At 40.9% G+C, this 22,193-nt stretch overlaps 1 protein-coding gene across 4 annotated transcripts in view; it reads left to right on the plus strand.

Moving 5' to 3' along the window:
- Positions 1–4,790: 4,790 nt before the first annotated feature.
- grin1a (glutamate receptor, ionotropic, N-methyl D-aspartate 1a) overlaps positions 4,791–22,193 on the plus strand; it is a gene marked incomplete at both ends in the record, with an annotated part of 35,845 nt that continues 18,442 nt past the window's right edge. For 2 of the 4 annotated variants that reach the window (XM_080047266.1, XM_080047268.1), the window contains 8 exons: positions 4,791–5,039; positions 7,939–8,073; positions 9,546–9,722; positions 16,470–16,532; positions 17,322–17,419; positions 19,214–19,335; positions 20,365–20,539; positions 21,364–21,508. In XM_080047266.1, coding sequence (XP_079903392.1) covers positions 4,791–5,039; positions 7,939–8,073; positions 9,546–9,722; positions 16,470–16,532; positions 17,322–17,419; positions 19,214–19,335; positions 20,365–20,539; positions 21,364–21,508 — 1,164 coding nt within the window. The remainder of the gene's footprint in view (positions 5,040–7,938; positions 8,074–9,545; positions 9,723–16,469; positions 16,533–17,321; positions 17,420–19,213; positions 19,336–20,364; positions 20,540–21,363; positions 21,509–22,193) is intronic. The other 2 variants (XM_080047267.1, XM_080047269.1) reach the window with 1 other exon arrangement.

Raw genomic sequence — 22,193 nt, forward strand, 5'->3', positions numbered from 1 at the left:
GATAATAACTGAACGAAACACAAGGTGCATATAGCTATACCTTTATGCCATCTTAACCGCGGAGCCGCCCAAAGCTAACTGCTTAAAAAGGGGTTATCTTCAAAAATACTCCGGCCATACTAACCCATATAGGTAAGTATGCAATATTTACCTTAACACAGGTAAGTAGTTTACATTATAACATTCTTATCATTTGGTGTGGAAACTTACCCTGCATTCCAAATCACATACTCTTTCTTTTTTATATTCTAAATACTGCATCTGACCATAACAATAATATAGTTAGCATGCAGTAGGCATACAATTGGGACATACTTATTTATTTCATCATAACATTGCGCCTTGATCTTGCCTCTCGTTTTATATCCGTCACATTCCCGGTTGTTTTCATATGGAGGCTCCGTCGATGTGACGTCACTTTCGATTGGATTGCGGGTGAGAATTGCCCAAATAGCATGCTGATTTCTACACTTAAAATCTCGTCTGGATGTAGTAGAAATCAGGGTATTTTTAAGTATACTAAATCTGACCACAAGAATTGGGACATCCTAAATCTTTTTTCATATTAAATAGCAGAAAGTATGGGTGTTGGAATGCATGGATATGTATCTATTCTTTAGCACATGACCCTTTAACCTAACCAAACAGGAAGCAATACACAAACAATATCAGCATATTTGATCTAATCCCCCCGTACTTGGTCTACCCCATTGACACCACTAATTTATTACATCACATCCAGTATAAATAGAGGAAGTGGTTGGGCATTTCCTCCTTTGATAATAATAATAATAATAAATTTTATTTAAATGCGCCTTTCATGACACGCAAGGACACTGTACAATGAGACAAATACAATACAATCAATTGATTTAAAAACAAAAATGGGATGGGAAGATCAGTAGGGGTAAGCAAATTTGAAAAGATGAGTTTAGATTTGAACAGTCTAGTCTGGAGCACATGGAATGGTAAGTAAACTGAAAGAATAACCAACAGAAATTTACCAATAAAATAACTGAACAATACTGCTGTGTTTTATTTTGTCCCAATGAGGAATTTGAACTGTATCTGAATATAATACTCAACACAATCAAACCCTGGATAGTTTGTCGGTAAGAAGTTACAGATATATTGGAAACAAAACTCAAACAATGAATTAACGTGGCTGGTTAAAGGTGGACTATGTAACATGAAAATAAGGGTTAAAGGGAACAAGTGGTGTGATCTCAGCCACTTGGTCACAGTTCTCCAGAAACTTTGACTCCACCTTAAAGCATCAATGGGAATTGTTGTTGCATGGTACAACTATATCAATGACTTAGCTTAGCTGTAAACTACATCAAGTATAAAAATGTTTTACCAACTGACTGGAGGTTAGAGGACAGGATAATTATAAAATGTTATTTTTTTGATGCACCTGTTTAATTATCTATGTTATGTTCTTGATTGGTGTATTGTTATATTTCTGAATTGCATGATAGTTTAGGTCCATTTTGTCAGCTTAAAGGTACATTGTGTAGATTTCATTGGCATTTTTCAGAACAGACTTGGTAGAAATGGACTATAATCATGAGTAAGTTTTAATTGGTGTTGAAAATTTAAAAAAATTATTGTTATCTTAGAATGAGCCTTTTTATATCTATTTAGAATATCCCTACTGCATACAGCCAAATACTCTGTTTTTACACACTGTTTGTAACTTTTTCATAAAAAATTAATGTCGGTCACATTCAAGCCATCGCCATATTGCAGATTTTACCAACTGGTGTCTACAAATTTGCCTAATCTTTCTTTTTCAAACTGTGTGATGGTAACGTGTGTAAGGAATGAGAAATTGTTTTGGTCTAAACCCAAAGAAGACCGGCTTTATAACACACACACACACACACACACACTCATGCATTGTTGGTCTCCCATCCTTGCATAGGACTGTGTGGGTGGCGTGTGCGCCTGGATTACTTCAGTGTGGGCGAACAAGTCAAAGTGTGAACTGAAGAGTGTGTCCCTGTATGTGGATTAGCGTGTATGTGTGTGCAGACGTGAGTGTTATAGCCTGCAGTGCCTGTGTACTTGTTTTTGTTTGCCGGCCTCACAGAGCCGAGTCTTTCACAGGACTCTTGTGTTGTGTTGTTGCTGCAGCAGCAAACAAGCAGCCCTCCTTATTATATAACGGCCGTGGAGCAGATTGGTCCAGCTTTATTGATGTGTGTGTAGCGAGCGAGTGGGTTGGAGGAGAGACTTCATAGCCTCATTTAATAAGGGCCATCCAATAAGTGGTTTACAAACTGGCTGTGGCAGTCAAGCAGAGTCCCTGGGAGGGAGATCATGAGATGTTCTGTTTAATAAAATACATTTCAGGTCTTATAGGTTTGAAGGTGGCAGGGACTTGTGTCGTCCTGACCATGTGGCCTGCACTTTGGAGGCATGTGTGTTTTCATGTAACACAATGTGTACCAACATCCCAGAAACAACCAGGCTTTAATATTACTGCTATACATATTTTCCTTTTGTCTCGTTTTTTCCAAATTACATAAAGAATAAAAATTGTAATTCTAATTTGTTGATATTGAGAGGTGTTTTAGTCGTGATGGCAAATTTTAGGCTCTAAGTTGTTTGTATTATTATTAATGTTTTGTCACTATCCAGTAAAAACCATGGACTTCCATATTATATGAAGATGTTTATGTTTCAGAGATACCAATTAGAAAATGTAGAAAGTTCTGGTACAATTTTAGCAAAGAAATCCTCTAAACAGTCAATTAAATACAAATAAATAAAATATACTGTGAATAAGTACATAAAGACTGAGATGTGGATCTATTTTTTTTTGTTCAGGCTACTATTTAAAGTTAGGTGAACAGACTTGAATTGAAAATGTCAGAAATGGGTTCACTGTTCTGCTTTGTGTGGACAATAATGTAGAAATTAAGTATTTGCCCGAGCCCTGCTGTGTCCCTTTTACTTGTTAAGCATAGTAATGGTTGCTACTAGAGTCTGGGGAAAATGTGAAAATGATTATGAAGAACCCATTATACCACTTTTAACAGTGCTCATGAATTGGACTACATTTCCCTTGTCTCAAGTGATAGAACAAAACAAAAAAGAAACTTACCAAATCAAACTTGAGACAGCTCATTTCGGAAGCAGACAGGCAGCAGCTGATGAATGCTGATTTCTTCAGCCTTGTGATTAATTCATGACTGCAACACAGAGAGGCTCCACCAGTGTTGTGTGATTTATAATTCAGAACACTATTGGCTGATTAATGCTGGCCTCATTTCCATAAACACTTTGTCCAATCGCTGCAGTCGTTGATATCAATACTGTAAGCACATAACACAAAGCCGCTCGGGACACACATTTGAATAATCGGCTATTAATAGTTCAAATAGAACGATTAACGGCTGTTCAGACAACAATTCTCACTGACTATATGTATTTTGATCCGTTAATTTTTTTGTGTGCATGCTTGTCCGTATAGTTTATGTGATGTATTTAATACGTTTCCTGCGTTGATGAATAAACTCACTAATGGCTTGCCAGAGATGATTTCCTCCGCTTGAAGATCTCCTTTGTGTGCGTGAGTGCACGTGCGTAAAAGAAGAAATAAATACATCTTGTTTCCTAGGTAACCTGGGCGGTTGATTCTGCTCGAGTATAGCTGCAGGGTTAAGGTTAAGGGATGCTCCATACTGTTACATATTACACAACACCCATACATGCCCCAATGTGATTTTACTTCATGTCTGCCAGTGCACATAGCATGATGGAACCACAAGACAGGCCCTGACGTGCTGCGTAATTAATGAGCTGTCCAAGGAACTGGCTCCACAAGAAGCACGTGCGCGGCCTCTCCAAGACTCTCCACCCGGTGTGGAGGAAAATAGCCTAACTCAAATCAAACGCCTCTTCCTCTTCACTCTATCTTCACACGTGCGACCATGCTGTCAAAATGACATTTCACAAGCACAGTCTTATAGTTCTCTTACAAATTAAATCATTATAAAACCTTTTATTTTAGCAGGAAAAGTCTCATTTAAATTTAAAATTTTCGAGTTTAATGTTCGAATTATTTCTGCAGGTATGCAACCTAGCGCTGCAACCCACTCATCTGTGTCCTACCATGACTAGCATGCCAAAGGAGCGTACTTTGCGCAAGTAAGCAAATACACTTTGCATGCGAAAATAATCAGCCATCAACATCATCATCATCATCATGATGAGGAGCAGAAGCAGCAGTAGCACGCCAACGCGCAAAAACCCAGAGTGGGGGTGCTAACTGCTGATACGGCGGGAGCGCGCAGTAGCATCACGGCGCGCATGCACAGCTGTCAGCACCAAGGACAGCAGCCGCGGAGCCCGGAGCGACTTTATACAGCGACGCACCGGTGTGAGCAGTCCGCACTGATCACACGGAGCAGGGGCTGAACGGGAGCGATACTCGCCCCGCAGAGGAGGCTTTCACCATGGTTTGACACTTGATTTAAAAACCGTAGGAGGTTTGAGCAATTCTGCAGAGGAGTGAGAGAAAGAAAAAAAGCAGCCTGCCCCATATGTGATCATGCACATTCCTCCGCATTGCACATAATTCTACCAATTTGTTCAGTCATCTCTTTTTTTTTTTTTGGCCTCCCTCCCTCGCTCGCTCCACACCGCCCACCTGGATCTTTTCTGCAGTCAAGCGTTCCACTGGCAGAGCCGTGCTGCTGCTGTCCAGAAGCGGCTCCAGCCGACCCGCCCCCGGAGAGAAAAGCGACCGGGTTGTCCTGTGCTGTTTGTTGGTCTACACGATGCGTCTGTTTCTGATGGCGGTGCTCTTCTCGTGCTCCTGCGCGCGGGCCGGCTGTGAGCCGAAGATCGTGAACATCGGCGCGGTGCTGAGCCAGAAGAGATACGAGCAGGTCTTCAAAGATGCCGTGACCGCGGCCAACCAGGTCTACGGCCGAGATAAATTCAAGCTGACCGCCATCTCCGTAACGCACAAGCCCAACGCCATCCAGATGGCTCTGTCCGTCTGCGAGGACCTCATCTCCAGTCAGGTAACTGCCAGATCAAACCACTGTCTCATTCATGAATCATCATCATAGCCCACCATTCACCATTGCTACATGTGTGTGTGATCTGTGCACACCGCAACAACACTGTAAAACTGCTTTGCTGTTAGATGCAGCAAAACTAAAACCTCCCTTTGCCTTGCAATATGTTGATGCTTTGAGGAAAAATGTTGTAACAGATATATTTTCTCACACAAGGGCCACTGAAGTGGGTCAATTTGGTCAATGTTGGATGTTGCTGTGACAAGATCATCATCTGCTTTGAACTCTGACTTCAGTCTAACTATGTAAACAGATCATGTCACTAGAATCACTCAAATAAGTCAGCCCATATAACAGTACATGCCTTTCATCGGTCCAATTCGGCTTCCACTCTATACGCTTGTGCACACAAACCCCACTTCAAATGAATCCACTTTTTGTGGTTCTTATGCAGTGAACTCTCCACTGACTATACTGTGTTTACAGACATCCACAAATAACATTCGGTTGGAGGCATATCTCGGATGGGAGGGCAAACTGTGCATTTCAGGACACACAGCTGCAGATCCACTGAACTGCGAAAGGGAAGCAGTGAGGAGTGAAAATATGTGATACGTTTAAAAACTTGGCTCGCACTGTATGTGTGCTGCATGATAGCACTCTGGCAAGCGCTCACATACAGTACAGTTTGAGTTTGTGTATGTTATCCTTCAGGCTTGGATCACTCACTTAGCTGCAGTCTTTGTGTGACATGACGCAGTGGCAACGTGAACAATGCGTTTTAGAAGTACGACTATCCCTATTTAAAGAGCACTTAAATTAACATTGTTCCACCTCTCGACAAGAGAGATTCAAGCCTTATGTGCTGCAGATCTAACAAGCAAAACACATGTCGTAAGTATTGTATGTTGAGTGTGTGTGTGTGTGTGTGTGTGTGTGTGTGTGTGTGTGTGTGTGTGTGTGTGTGTGTGTGTGTGTGTGTGTGTGTGCAATTTGAAAAACACGCCGACCACCCCTCTCATCCTCTCATTTGAAGCTCAATACTGCTTCTAATAAAAGCGCCAGCATTACTGTATGTCACATCATTGTCGAGGCGTGAAGTCCCCTCTCGCTCTCGCTCTCATTTCTCCCACACACATGATTATGCTTCACAACGAACAAAAACACAAACCCCACCCCCAGCTTCAATGCTGCTTTCAAGTCCACTCCATTCATTAACCTATGGTGCAACGACTCTAATTGATACAGGTTTGTCGAATAAAACCGTCGCACCCAGTCTCCTGTCCCATGCATGTTCACAGCCGCCCCAAGCATGAGCGTACCTTGCACAAATTACATAAACGGGTTCAAATCTCTACACACATACACATACACAAATATCTTATAAATAATACAGAATTCCACCTCATTTGGACAGAAGGTCTGTGGAGGGTTTAGTCAGATGAGATTGGCTTGTATAGGGCCATAACAGTTACCGAGGATGGAAGTGCGTGGCAGATGGAGGAGTAGATGCCTGGGAGCAACCCCTTGGAAGACAGACCTCGTTTTTGACCCAACCATACGGACTGCTCACATCCAATAATCCATGCCTGCACAGATATGCCAACCTCATTCCCCCCTTCCTTCACAATCTCCCAGGGCATTTCTCAAGGCCAAGCTCACAGAAATGATTTTCTATCAGGATGACTGTGGTTGGCCAGTGTCGGTTTGCTTGATTAGACTTTCATTGAATTGCACATTAATATTAGTCTCCACAGCCCACACAGCGAAGAACAATTTGAACAAAGAATATTTATTTGTTCTTTTCTGTTTCTTTGATGAGTCTGTCCGTGACTAGACTTTATGGTTCACAAATGGTTATTTTTAACCATGTATACAATATTTCAGAGCAGCAGTTGGCCCAGTAAAAGACAGCTATATTGTATTTATAGTGCACACAAGCTTAATGTATCTAGTATAGGGGTATAAAAACAGGTGTTTCACCCAGGCCTGGTTTATGGAGGTACTTGAGGACCCACAAGTGCCCTGATTCAGTTTGTGACCCTTCAATTAATAGTGAATAATTAAGTCGTAAAAAGGTTACACCCCACACACTGTATATACCTAAATAGATTTACTCGCATATTCGCCCAACCCTGGTTTCAGTATTAAAGGTGCAGTGTGTAGAATTTTGGGCATTTTTTAGAACAGACTTGGTATTAATGGAATATAATATTCATAAGTTTAATTAGTGTTTTTTAAAACCTAAGAATGAGCCTTTTGTATCTTAATACTGTAGAATCACCTTGTATTGTGGAAAGACTTGAGGCAGTGGTGGATGATGCCAACTTTAGTAACTGGATTATTGTCCTTGAAGTTCCCTGTAGCTTCTGTAAATTATCCGAAGAGGAGGGGTTAGCAAGGGAGTGTTGTAATCGAGAATCTCACCTCTAGATGCCGCTAAATACTGCAATTTTACACAATGTATATCTAACTGATGAAATCTGGATTCTAATACATCTATTTAATGTAAATATCATCATAGCAACTGTAAATCTCTGATATAAATAAACCTAATCAAGCCTTGTTTGCTTCATTTCCAGTTGTTGTTTCAGGCCAGTCTTTTTATTGTCCTTGCTTAACGCTGCAGTATAACAAATGAGGTCAATTAGATTCACTGCGAAGATTAATGGACATTTGGCACCTTCCCATTTGTTTGTTTTTATACATGTTGCATGTGATGAATCTTAAAAAATAGCATTCTATGCTTGTGGTGTATTGTCTGTAAAAAACTACAAAAACCTGCAGCGTTTAAACATTTTGACACCTGTAATATTTTTCTCCCAGTGTGACTAGCGGCGTCACCATACATTTAGTCACTGCCAGTGAGTGACAAATTGTTCTTTCGTCCGTGTCTCCGCAGGTCTACGCTATCCTGGTGAGTCACCCTCCCCAGTCCAACGACCACCTCACTCCGACGCCTGTCTCCTACACTGCGGGCTTCTACCGCATCCCCGTGGTGGGGCTCACCACCCGCATGTCCATCTACTCAGACAAGGTGAGTGATGGACTGACAGGCCTGAACGGAGAGATAGATGGAGAGAGATAGAGGGATGGAAGAAAACAGGAAAAGAGAGCTAAGCAGTATGGATCTCCCCCGGGGCACTTTTCAAACACTTCCTCGATTAAACGTCCCATCACTGTCCATTAGGGCCGCGGTGATTAAATGGCTTTCCAGCTGAAAAATTGAAAGGACATCATTAATAAATCCTCCGGACTCCGAGTCATGTTTTTACGAAGCACAAGCTCCTAAAATGAAGCTTTAAAGCAGTCCCATAAATAAAATGCCACGGTCTTTAACAACTCAGAGTAACGTCTGTTTAAGTGACATCTCTCCTAATGTTGGTAGAGGAAATAAGAGGAGTTCAATCCAGGGATGTAAGGTAGCCTGAGGGCTCCGTGGGTAGACTAAGACATTTTATTTATTTTTACAGGATCGTTAATGGATGTTGTCCCTTTCAAGAACAAATACAGCTGTTACATGATGTAACAGCACTAAAGCTATAGTTTGTTACTTTTTCATATCAATGAATGTCGGTTACATTCAAGACATCATCAAACGAGGTCACACTAAGTTTATTAAGCCTATCAACTCCAAGAAACTCTCTCTGTATTGCTCAGCATGGCAGTGTTTTACAAACTTGTGTCACCCCCTGACACTGGCGCAGGAGCTCAAGAAGTGCCCACAAATTGTTTTAGTTGTTGATTCTACTGCTAAGAGAAAACCTGGACGCACAGAATAAGGTATAAATTCCATGCCGGATCACCGAAGGCTTACCTCATGTAGATGTGCTAACAGTGTTGTTATTAATCAGAATTACTCAGGGCTGAAATGATTAACACACTATAGCTTTAAGGTTTGGTTTTGCCTTGTTTGAAAAACATTTGGGTCTGGGTTGAAATGATGTTAGGAGACCTACGTCATCATGGAACCAAAAATAACCTTCTCCGGAAGGTAAGGGAATGATCATGGTCGGGGCTAAAACAAAACCAACTTTCACTGTAGGTGGGTAAAGGGAAAACAGATAACTCGTGCGCTAAAGTCAGACATGTTTTCAACCAGTCCATCACCCTGACCTCCTCGCTCCATGGACTTTGTGGTTGTAACATCACCAAACTTCCTCTTTTGATCCCTAGGGACTAGAGACATTATTACTCCAGCCTAGGTCACATGACTGGCATCTGCTTGAGTCGAGTAATGCAGTTGCCCGGGGACAGTGCACATGCTTGCGTCCCTATCGTGCAAATAACAATGAGAGAGAGAGAGAGAGAGAGAGAGAGAGAGAGAGAGAGAGAGAGAGAAATGTGTATGTTCTTACTTGATGTAATGACCTAAATAATCTCTAAAAAGGGCCAGGATCTGCCCTTGTGGCTATTTTTCTGTCCACTTATGAGCAATGAGTCATTCTTTAACAATTCCGTTGTTGTGTAAAAAGCTAATCTCCGGTTTCCTGCCTTGGTGTTCCTCAGAGCATCCACTTGTCCTTCCTGCGGACAGTGCCTCCATACTCCCACCAGGCTCACGTGTGGTTTGACCTGATGCGTGAGTTCAACTGGAACCACATCATCCTGATAGTCAGCGACGACCACGAGGGCCGGGCCGCCCAGAAGAGACTGGAGACCCTTCTGGAGGAGAGGGAGACAAAGGTGAGACGCTCCGGCTGCCTGCAAAGTCTATGAGGCATGAGCGCGAGTGTGTGTGTGTGTGTGTGGTTTAAAAAAACAAAACATCAAAGGTCTTCTATGTATGTAACTGTTTTCCTTTCTGTTGTGTGGCCACATCTCTCTCTCACCATTTTGTAAACATTGGCTAACATTTCCTAAGAGACATCAACAGCGTCTAATGTGGTCTAATCTGACTAAAGTTTGTACGTTTATTTGCTCATCCTCACGTTGCTTTTCGCCATAGTCCAAATTACTCTGTGTCTTATCCACAATGGGAGCCAAATAGTGGACTTTAATAGTGGGGCTTTGCAAACCATCACAGACGTCACAGAAGTCTTTTTTCCTTGTCGTGGTGCAAGTCAGGTGATTATTTTTCCTATCATTGCCTGATGAATGGCCGGCCTTATTACTTTGTATTTTGCAGAGTCTTCGTGTTTATTTCAGCCTGCTATTGGCCATGTTCACATGACATGAGACAATGCCTTTTTGTCTGCCTTTTCCACAGACTGCCGATGCATCCATTTTAGGTGTAGCTCCTAGCCGCGTATGGTATGTGGGTCAGTAAAATGCTGATCGTCTTTGAGCCAAAACAGACTTGAGACCGTGATGATGTGTGCCCTTAAGGAACAGGCAGAGAGAGGGAGAGAGAGAGAGTGATGAAAAATCAACCGCCATGTATTCTTGCATCCGTTTAATAGGATGAAATTACCTTGGGATATTTTTTAGTTTCGTGTGATGCTTGTCCCTCTCTGGGGCTCTTGTGCTGTAATTGTGTGTCAGATTGAAACGAGACCCGATTTTAGAGATTTAATTAAATCTAAAGCTGATGAGACGCTGAACATGACACATACCCGAGGTAATTCACACGAGACAGCCGGGCTAAAGCGAAAGCTGCTTAAATTAAGTGACCAGATTGATTAAGAACCACCAAATAGGAATACGTTCGGATTAGTCACATTGGGTTAGGCCACCACATCCATGCAGTTTAAAGGTGGAGGCAGCGATTCTGGAGAACGCTTGTTGTCAAAATCAGTATCTCATCACAATCCGCTACCTGTCCGTACTGTGTGAACTGAAAAAAACCAGTGTAAGTGTTAATATACACAGCCTAGGCTCTGTAAACAGGTTTGTAAACAAAGGGTATGTAAACAAAGGGGGGCCATCATAGCTAGCAACATGCCTGTTTGTGTATTAACATGCCCGTTAACACTGGATTTTTTTTTCTCAGCGTACATAAATTATGGACAGGTAGAGGAGATATTCACTGATTTGACAACAAACGTTCTCCAAATGGCTGACTCCACCTTTTAAGTGACGATGCTTTCCAATCATGAAGATGTGACTCACATCCTGCACTAGAGAAGAGAAATGTGTGAATTCAAAGCCTTTGATGAGAATCCAGGAAGTTCCTTTTATGTTTGCACAATATGAGTTTGTAGCTCAAAATGAGCCCATCTGTGTGTGCCATTCAGTCCCATAATACTGAGAGAGGTTGCTGTATCTCTCTAGCCTTTAATTACGCATACTAAGTCATGGCTGAGGGCCAGCTCAAGCATTTGGAGGCCTGCACATATGAAAAAACTTTCCAAATGGGTGCAGCAGTAATCACACTTAAAACCTGGTAAAACTCAAGGAATAAGGATAGATATTTTAAGTATCTATCCTTCTGTCAACTGAAAAGACCAAAGACAAACACAAATGTATCCTTCCATCAAGTATTTGCGTTTAGCAGAAGCCAGGTGAAACTCGAAAAATTAGAATATCGTGCAAAAGTTCATTTATTTCAGTAATTCAACTTTAAAGGTGAAAATAATATATTATACAGACTCATTACATGCAAAGTGAGATATGTGAAGCCTTTATTTGTTATAATTGTGATTATTATGGCTTACAGTTTATAAAAAACCCAAATTCAAAATCTCAGAAAATTTGAATATTACATAAAATCAATAAAAAAAGGTTTTTAAATACAGAAATGTCGGCCCTCTAGAAAGTATAATCATGCATATGTACTAAGTACTTGGTTTCGGCCCCTCTTGCATGAATTCTTGCCTCAATGCGGCATGGCATGGATGCTATCAGTCTGTGGCACTGCTGAGGTGTTATGGAAGCCCAGGTTGCTTTGATAGTGGCCTTAAGCTCCTCTGTATCGTTGGGTCTGGTGTGTATCATCTTCCTCTTGACAATAGTCCATAGTTTCTCTATGGAGTTCAGGTCAGGAGAGTTGTCTGGCCATTCATGCACAGTAATACCATGGTCAGTCAACCAGTTACCAGTGGTTTATGGTACTGTGGGCAGGTGCCAAGTCGAGCTGGAAATGGAAATTGTCATCACCATAAAGCTTGTCAACAGACAGAAGCATGAAGTGCTCTAAAATCTTCTGGTAGATGGCTGTGGTGACTTTTGACTTGATAACACAGTGGACCAACATCAGCAGCTGACATGATACCTCAAATCATCACTGATCCAAATGAAATGTTGCATTTCATTTTGAAATCAAGGTCCCACAGTCTAGAGCAGGGGTCCCCAAACTACTTTTTATTGGCCCGCGGCCGATTTTAAAAAGATAATGTAATATGGCCTTTTGATTTTTTTTTGATTTTTTTTTTCTTTTTTTTTTGCATTTCTTAGTTAACCCACTAGTGCAGGGGTGTCAAACACTGATTGATTGGCCCGTGGCACATTTTAAAAATATAATGTAATATGGCGCTTTTAATTTTTAAATAATTTAAATGCACTCATTATATTACAGAGAAATATGTCCCATAAAAGGAAATGAGCAACAAGCCCATCCCAGAGGACCCTGCATAATAATTTATTTTAAATTAATATTATTATGGAAAATCTATGCGTCCTTCATCTGACACAGTGTCTCCACTTTTTTGTCATACAAAATTCTTCAGATTTAGCCTCTTAATTTCCCTCTCAAAGTGCACCAAATTCATGCATTTCGCTTTAAAAACTTAAAAAAATCTCCCGGGGGGGCATACCCCCGGACCCCCCTAGGAGGGTTGGGACCTCGGCTGGATACTATTTTCACCCTGCTGGACATTGGACGCAAAGGCAGAAAACACTGGGAGTATCGTTGGCATATAAACAAGAGGGGAAATGTGTCTGTTTAAAGTGCAAGGAAAGTGTTGCCGTGAAGAAGAATTACAATTTACGAAGACACTATGAAACTAAACATCAGAGCAGCTACATGTCCTGATAAATGTGTTATTTTTGCAAAGTGGCCCGGCCCTTCGTAGATTTTTCTGTATGTGGCCCTCTGTGAAAAAAGTTTGGGGACCCCTGGTCTAGAGGAAGAGTGGAGGGGCACAACATCCAAGGGGCTTGAAGACCACTGTCAAGTTTCAACAGTCAGTGATGATTTGAGGCACCATGTCATCTGATGGTGTTGGTCCACTGTGTTATCAAGTCCAAAGTCACCACAGCCATCCATCAGGAGATTTTAGAGCACTTCATGCTTCTGTCTGTTGACAAGCTTTATGGAGATGCTGAAGTACTCTTTCCTGCAAGACTTGGCACCTGCCCACAGTGCCAAAACCACTGGTAACTGGTTGACTGACCATGGTATTACTGTGTTGATTGGCCAGACAACTCTCCTGACCTGAACTCCATAGAGAAACTATGGAGTATTGTCAAGAGGCAGATGAGACACACCAGACCCAACAATACAGACGAGCTGAAGGCCACTATCAAAGCAACCTGGGCTTCCATAACACCTCAGCAGTGCCACAGGCTGATAGCATCCATGCCATGCCGCATTTAGGCAATAATTCATGCAAAAGAGGCCCAAACCAAGTACTTAATACATATGCATGATTATACTTTCTAGAGGGCCGACATTTCTGTATTTAAAATCCTTTTTTTATTGATTTTATGTAATATTCAAATTTTCTGAGATTTTGAATTTGGGGTTTTCATAAGCTGTAAGCCATAATAATCACAATTATAACAAATACAGGCTTGAAATATCTCACTTTGCATGCTATGAGTCTATATAATATATTAGTTTAACCTTTTAGGTTGAATTACTGAAATAAATGAACTTTTGCACGATATTCTAATTTTTCGAGTTTCACCTGTATATAGGGTTCCATTGTTGTCCAAAACTGTTCAAAACAAATCAATGACCGGTTGACATGTTCCTTCATTTCCAAGGAAACACACATTGTAAATCAATTCAGTGTTAACCTTCCTGCTGCTGTTTACACTCACTAGAACATCAAATGTGTACTAATCCGCAGCTAAAAATGGCTCTATTGGTATGATGGGGTTCAATTCCCGGTCAAGGCAGGGCAAGTCTAGTGAAGATCCTTAGGCAAGACCCTTGATGCTTACAGCCTACGTCCAGTTGTAAGTCGCTTAGGATAAAAGTGTCTGCTAAGAATCTGTGGCCTGTTTTTGAAGAGATTTACTTCTTAAACAATAACCACTGAGCTTGGGGCTGAATTAAAAAATGTGTGGAGGAACGGACTAACACATCGTTGGTTTTGGTTCTTACATAGCGATTTGTTTGGCAATAGCAAAAATATATACCAGTCTATAATGCCTGTTTGGTACAGTTACAACTACGTGGAAATGTCCTAATTTTGTTTAAGTCATAAAGATTTCTGATTTGACACTTTATCAGGAATGGTACCTTTTAATAGACAAGTGATGAAAAGAAAGATTTATTTGACATGGAGATAAATGCCTTAAGAGTAAATGCAGCTCCATGCAGCTTTGAATGTTTTATGTGATGGGAAAAGGATGTGTTTGTGTGTGGCTGATGGCTGCTTTCTCACATGCTGCTCTAATTAAAAGAGAGATGTATTATTGCTCATCACCCTGTTGTGCTGCATAAAGCCAGTAACATTTACATGTTATTTTGAGCATCATGGGGTTTCGTTAGCGAGTTCACATAGACACTGTCACCAGCAGAAAAGGGGCTCTGGACGCAGTTTACTTAAGTCAAAGTGCCAACGTAACCAACACAACATGAAATATTAATGCCTGACTTAAGATGCCTGACAAAAAAATAGTTTTCTTTTGTCTATAATGCTTCTGGATGTTATTCAAGTATTTCTTCACGCTGAATATCATATAACACATAGGCTACATACTGTATATACAACACTTTTTATGCTATAAATCACATGCCAATTGCACAGTATTTTGAGTGTGATAATTGGTGATATTGTGCAGGTATTGATAATATTTTGTCTAACAAAAGGAGGAAAATGATTTGCTCATGCACTGGGACATTTCACTTGTTTCCAGTATCGTATCATACAATTTAGTTTTTTCCGTAAAACTATGTTCTTCCATCTTCTAATTAATGACAGATTGTAGAACATTGCCTCATCAAATGGAATACGTTTCGTTATCTGTAACCCCAATGACAAGTTGTTTTGACAATGCATTTTCATCACACTAGAAATACTGTTGGCATTCTGCCTGCTTGCTCACTTGGATACAATGTTGAATTCATGATTATGATGAAGGATTTAACAATTGCCTCAAAACATTTCCAATCACAATGACTCAAACTTAGCCTACACGAGCAACACAAAGATTGCTTTAACATCAGCTTGTACAATAGCTCTTGAGAATGGAGGAGTTTGTGTAGGGCTTTTATTGTGAATGCTGTTTGTCAGCTTGGATACTGTTCTGGTGCAGGGTCACCGTGAACTTTGTGAACAGACCCAGCAGACCCAGAATGCACTGAGGTGTGAGCTGTGAAGCCAGGCGTCTGTGAAGGAAACCCTCTGAAGCAGAAAGAGGATGTGTTTTCCTCCAAAATGGCTCCCTGTCTCAGACAGGACTCCTTTGAGAGTCTCGTCTCTTACAGAACACTGGAGCAGACTGGAATCCAAAATGGTGACACCTCAGGATTTCAAATGAATTTTAACCCACTCAGCTATTACAGTGAGTAATTAGTGCTGTGACCAAAGCCCATACATACCTTTGATTGAATACAGTATGTGCTCTATATAAAACAGCTTACACAAGTTCAACATACTTACTCACTTACTACTACATACTATTAATGTCCCCATGTGCCATCAGACGACAAACTGCAACTAGAGAGAGAAAACAAAATGTTTAATTAAAGATTTCCATAGGATTTACTACCTTTCTTTTATTTGTTGTGCAGCTGTGAGCCCCATTTCAAATGGCGGAGTGTGAATCATTGGCGTGTGTTTGTGATTAAGCTTGATTGCATTTTCCTTTTAGACTTGGTTTGGTTTGATTAAATTAGGAGTCAGTCGATCATGATTAGATTAGTATCTACAGTTTTAGCAACACGTGTACAACCATTCAATAAAAACTATTCATTCATACAATTAACATTTGCAGTTGTGATGGTTTGTAGCTCTTGATGAGTTGCCGTGTGAGCAGTTCAATTGAAGCTCTTCTTTATTAAGGCAGTAAGAAGTGATCAAACTTTGGATTTGATGGTGTTGTGGAAAATATGATGGTTAAGTTTCCAGTGGTGTATGGGGAAGGAGAAACGTACCAGATTGTATTGTTTACACTGAATACATTTCCCTGATCCTTCGTAGTATTTGATGTATTTAAAAGTGGTCATCTCTGCTGTTCTTTGCAAGCCCCACTGTTAAAGGTCCCAATTTGAAGCAGAAAAGTGGAGATTTGTTTGGAATGCTTTACTGCCCTCCATTTTCAACTGTTTATAATATTTTTCTGTGTCTGCATATTTTCTCTGTGCACATTACTCATCAGAATAAAAAAAGGAACTATGAAAACCTCGACCAACTGTCCTATGACAACAAGCGAGGACCTAAGGTATATTTGCATGGTCAATGCACGCCGCCCACCAACTTTCCAAACGTAGCAACTAGAAAACCAGCCCAAACCAGTCACCAGCCGACCCAGAAATGCCCCTCTCTCTTGGTAGCACGTGTTTCTCTTTTGATTTTGACTTTGAGACATTTCCCTATGATTTAAATGAAGAATGATTTTTGTTATGAAAAATCTATAATTTTCGGTCATGACAGAAAAAAAAAAGAAATCAGTGAACGGCGCCCCGCTTTTTATCATTTTTCATTGTGTCCTTCAATAAAGGAATGCATGTACTCAGAACACACAAATACACAAACAAAAGAGTTTGCAAGTCCATTCCTTTGTGGAGAACCGGCAGTGTGGGACAAAACCGTTTCCCAGATGCTACTTCCTCCTGTCCTGTAGCACTTCCCTGGTTTTCAGCAATCTTTTTTTTTTGTTGGGGGAAAACGTCCCTCCCCCACCTCCCCCTTCACCCGTTTTTAGTTACTGGTTGCATTGACCTTCTTCTTCCCCCCTTTACCTAACACATGCACGTCCTTTTTTGGAGCCTTGATAACCCTCAGTTTGCATGCGAACAAATGCAAAAGTTTTTTTTCTTCCCCCTTCAAGCTTTTTTCTTTTTTTTCGTTCAGCCGGTTCCCACCCCTGGATCGCTTTCCTTTTTTAACTCTGTCTCCCGTTTTCAAACGAAAGCGGCCAAGCTCAAACCAAGCAGGTAAAGAGGCAGCAGCATGGTGTCTGAGGTAGGGAAAAGTAGCTGGCTTGACCTTTCTTATGCCCCGATCACAGGCAGAGAAAGTCCTCCAGTTCAGCCAGGAGACTAACTTAACTGCCCTGCTGCTGGAGGCCAAAGAGCTGGAGGCCCGGGTCATCATCCTGTCCGCCAGGTAAACTTATTTCACTTCTTATCCCAAATGACACATTTCACCCAAAGTCCCAGAGGGCAGCACCTCACAGAACCATTTGAGATCATTTAGATTGTAAAAGTGACCTTTAACTGAGGCTTTAACCACAGTTTTTCATCAGTGATACTTTTCTCAAGTCATCGTCTGACTGGCCCAAGTCAATTTCATCAGACCCTCCTCACTTTATAATAAAGGTTGAAATATGTGATTTTGGCAAAAAGTGATTGTGACAACAAGCATTCTACAAAGTCGCTAACTCCACCTTTAAATGTTATCTGATTTTTATTTTAGTTTGAACATTAAACAAATAAATATAGTGAATCACAAACAATGTTGAAACCAAAGAGTTTTCGTTCTTTTTTCCTAAAGATTTACATAAACAAATCAATTATCAAAATAGTTGATGATTTGTTTCTGTTGATCAACTCATCATTTCAGCTCTAGCCGAAACCTTATTTAAACCTTCTTCAGAACCTTGCTTTGTTATGTTATGTTGAGTCGAATTCTAACTAAGTTGCGTCACTGTGTTTCAATCCAGATATAAGATAAAAGTAGCATACGTGTGTTTCCAACATTGTATGAACTTCTGCCAATGACACATGTAGATTTCCTTTGCAATGAAACGATACCTTGTGCCAGGATCAAGTAGCACAATGTGTTTGCCTTTTGAAATAGTCCCTGTTTCACCCCCAACCATTCACAGCTTGTAGTCCTTCAACACTTACATGACCCTGTTTAGAGAAAAGCTGTCAGGAACATACTTTACTGTTGCAATTTACAACCTCACCAACAGCCCTTTTGGAGACAGGGCTAAAACTAAAAACAATTCTGCCATGTTAGTCTCCTTCTTGGAATGTCCTGAGGAATCCTGGATGCTGTTTCGGTCTTTAATCGTGACTCACACTACACTAACTGTTGCGTCCTCCAATTATTTTCATTCCCGATGCCCTATGTCCATTTAGGCAAGACGTAATCCGGCAGTCTGACCCTGGCATGGGGTTGAATATTTCACTCTGATTCAAGCATCATACGGCTTTGTTGGATTGAAATTTCAACCATACCTGGCACACTGTCCAAAGTGGATTTTTGTGGATTTGTTTTTCGTAACTAAAAGGAAAATTACGGGGGAATTGGGAAAGGAAAATCGTAACTCAAAAGATTAAATGTGGCTCAATGTTTAAAGCAGTTGATAGCCCCTCCATCTGGGGACTATTATGTCTCTCTTTAAAGCTATAGTGCGTAACTTCTGTTGCTCCCATGAGGAATTGCAACCACACTTTTGGCACATCTACACGAGGTAAGCCTTCGGCAATCGCTCATGGATTTAATACCTTCTGCTGTACATCCAGGTTTTTTCTTAGCAGTAGAATCAACAACTGAAACGTTTCGTGGGCGCTTCTTGAGCTCCTGCACCAGTGACTGGGGTTGAAACCAGTTTGTAAACCCTGCCATACTGAGAAATACAGAGATAGTTTTGTGAAGCTGATAGGCTTGATCAACTTTGTGTCAACTCATGGCGATGGCTTGAAGGTAACCATCATACATTTATATGAAAAATCATACATTAATGAAAAATGTATGCACTATAGCTTTAATATACAGACATTTAACACCAATAAAGTCTTGTGATGTAGGCCTAGTAGGTTGCTGCAATCAGTTGGCCATCACCATTCCCAAACCACCACCACTACCACCACTCTTAGAAATGAACACAACATGAATTTCTCCCACTTAACAATGTCCTTTTTTATCTGTTACAATATGGCACATTTCCAGTGAGGAGGAGGCTGCTGCCGTGTACAAGGCCGCCCGCTTCCTCAACATGACGGGCTCTGGCTACGTGTGGCTGGTTGGAGAGCGGGAGATGTCGGGTAAAGCCCTGAGCGAGGCGCCAGACGGTACGTTCATCCCGCAGAGTTTCGGTGGGAATTTAGGAATTAACCCTCCCTCCTGGCTTTACTAGGACGGCCGACCATAACACAAACAGGATTATAGGGGAGCTTAACCGTTTAACGACGGATACATTACACGGTGAACCCGTTAAAACCGCTTGTGTTGTGTGTTGAGCATTTAAACGTTTAAGCGTGATGTGTTTAAAGGTTTAAATGTGCTTTGTGTGTCTACAAGGACAATGTTAATTTATTGTGCTATGTTATAATACTATGATTTCTAGTGAATTATAAAGGGAGAATGTTGCAACAGATTACTGATAGAATGGTAAGCTACTACAGACTTTTTTTGGTCTTTCTTTACTGGATTTGTTTTTCAGCACAAGTCTCTCACAGTTTTTGTTTTATATCACTTTGTGGTCACACGTGTCGAGCGTCTTTCCTGTGACACAACCTTTGACACAACCAACCCCCCAGAGCGTGTGTTGTCCTTTCCCCATGTCCAGTCTCTTTCCACCTGTATACACTGCAGCTACTTGCAGGAGTCTGCAAAGCTGATGGACCTGGTTTGCAATCAGAAAACTTAGCTGAAGTTGGATTGTTGCTTGGTTTAGAATAGATTTAGGTCAGGTGGTATTTTTTAGTTTTTGTTGTTGTTTCCTAATACAAATAATGCTTTGCCTGTGCTGATTCCCAATCCTTAACTGGTATATAGGGCAGAAAAATAACAATAAAAGATCCAACTTCAAGGGACTTTTTAGACATGCTGCATATAAAAAGGGCATCAGTTGCAGAACTCCTGATCCATTCATGCCGTTGCCCTGTCTCATAAAAGACAGGATGTGGATATTTACTGAGTTACATTAACAGGCAACCAAGACGGATCACGGCGCTGATGTCCGACCTTTATTCAGCATGTCTAAACTGGAGGCCCTATAAGTTTTTATTCCACTGTGTGCATTGCAAAAGGATCCGGAGAGGCTGTATTGGGCTGGGGTCAGTGACTGTGTTGTGTTGTTGTTGTGGGCCTGGTCTCAGGTCTGATCGGCCTCCAGCTCATCAATGGGAAGAATGAGTCGGCACATATCAACGACGCTGTGGCCGTGGTGGCTCAGTCCATCCAGGAGCTCTTTGAGAAGGAGAACATCACTGAACCTCCCAGAGGATGCGTGGGCAACACCAACATCTGGAAAACAGGGCCACTCTTTAAAAGGTAAGCCTGCAGACCAAACACACTGATTCCCATTCATTGATATTGATGGCAAAGGTGTGATAATCTCTGAAATTAATGTTCTTTTTGATGATTCACTTTTTATGAGAACCAACTGTTGTTAAGGTCAGACCCAGAATTTATTTTGTTGAAGACTAATATAATTGTATAGTCTTTATGTGAAATATATAAGTTGAGCACTCTAAGAATTGTCCATGTAAGGTCCTATGTAGCATTGCATCATTTATGTCTATTACTACATTGAGCCTGGCCGATGCAACACTGTTTTTTATTTTGCAGTTCAATAACACTTGTTTTCAGTTTCATAAATTAAGTTTTCTCAGTTTCTGATTGTAGTCTGCATTGTTCTTGTTTTCGATTAATGAATTATTATTTATAATTATAGCTGCACTAATCAATACTTTTAAATGAGCAATTAATTAGCCCTTGCAGCTCCCTTCACTTCCTAAAATGTTAACACATGTGTGTCCGTTCTGACTGGACAGCTGCCTTACAGAATAAGTCTAACTAGACACCCTATCCAAACGAGTGTAGACTGACCCACTTAAGAGTGGTTTCTCAGCAGCACAGAAAGAGTAGATCTGCTTCCATGCCGATGTATTAACAAAAACTCTGCAGCAGTGCCATGTTGTTCAACATATTTTCAACAATGAAAAATTCAGTCAAATATGTCATTGTGCCACACACACTCACTTGAGAGCCTGGACCAAAGAATACACAATACACTACAGTGACACAACATATTCATGCATGAACACATGTGCACTCAGTCGATCAAATAATAATTTTTCTTTTGCTTGCCGCAGGGTGTTGATGTCATCTAAATACCCAGAGGGCCTCACAGGACGGGTGGAGTTCAATGACGATGGAGACAGGAAGTACGCCCACTACAGTATACTCAACTACCAGAAGAGTCGACTCATTCAAGTCGGCATTTACAACGGAACACAGGTAAACTGACAGACCAAAGTGACATTGGCCTGTTCGCTACAACTACAAAGCAAATGTTTCTGAATTAGAGATTTTAGAGAAGTTAGTTTTATTCGTACTGCCCAATGCCCGTGTGTATACTGTATGCTCCTTGTCCATGTCATCTATTTTTCATTGCATGCAGCTCCAGTTTTCTATCTATAGTACAATGCAGTTAATGTAGGGCAACTCACAGTCCCCCATCTGTGCAGAAAAACATTCTGAAGATCATCCAAAGCGCTCAGCAAAATATCTTAAGAGGATATTAAGTCACTTTTTTTTTCCGAAATTACCGGTTCACATTGATAGACTGCTGTAGCGTCATGTAATCTTTTGGTGCAATCGGGTGTTGCCATATACAGCACAATGCAGTTTCTACTGCACTGCAGGAAGATTGTAGGAGCATTCCGCTAATAACTGCAGTGAACTCCATGAGACATAGATATAAAATAGGGACAAAGATAAACTCATTGCTGTCCATTTTGACAAAGCACAACCTCGTTATTTCAGATGGATTTCCGACCCCTCAGGCAGCCACTGGTTTCAATTCATTGAAAATCAATATGCCATTGCCAACAGTGAAGATTCAAGCATTAGTTGTGAAAAAACAGTGAGTTGACAACAACAACCACATTTCTCCTACAGATAATCTTTTTTAGTTTGGCTA

Source organism: Ammodytes marinus (assembly GCF_949987685.1).
Source record: "Ammodytes marinus genome assembly, chromosome: 18".
Taxonomy (NCBI): domain Eukaryota; kingdom Metazoa; phylum Chordata; class Actinopteri; order Uranoscopiformes; family Ammodytidae; genus Ammodytes; species Ammodytes marinus.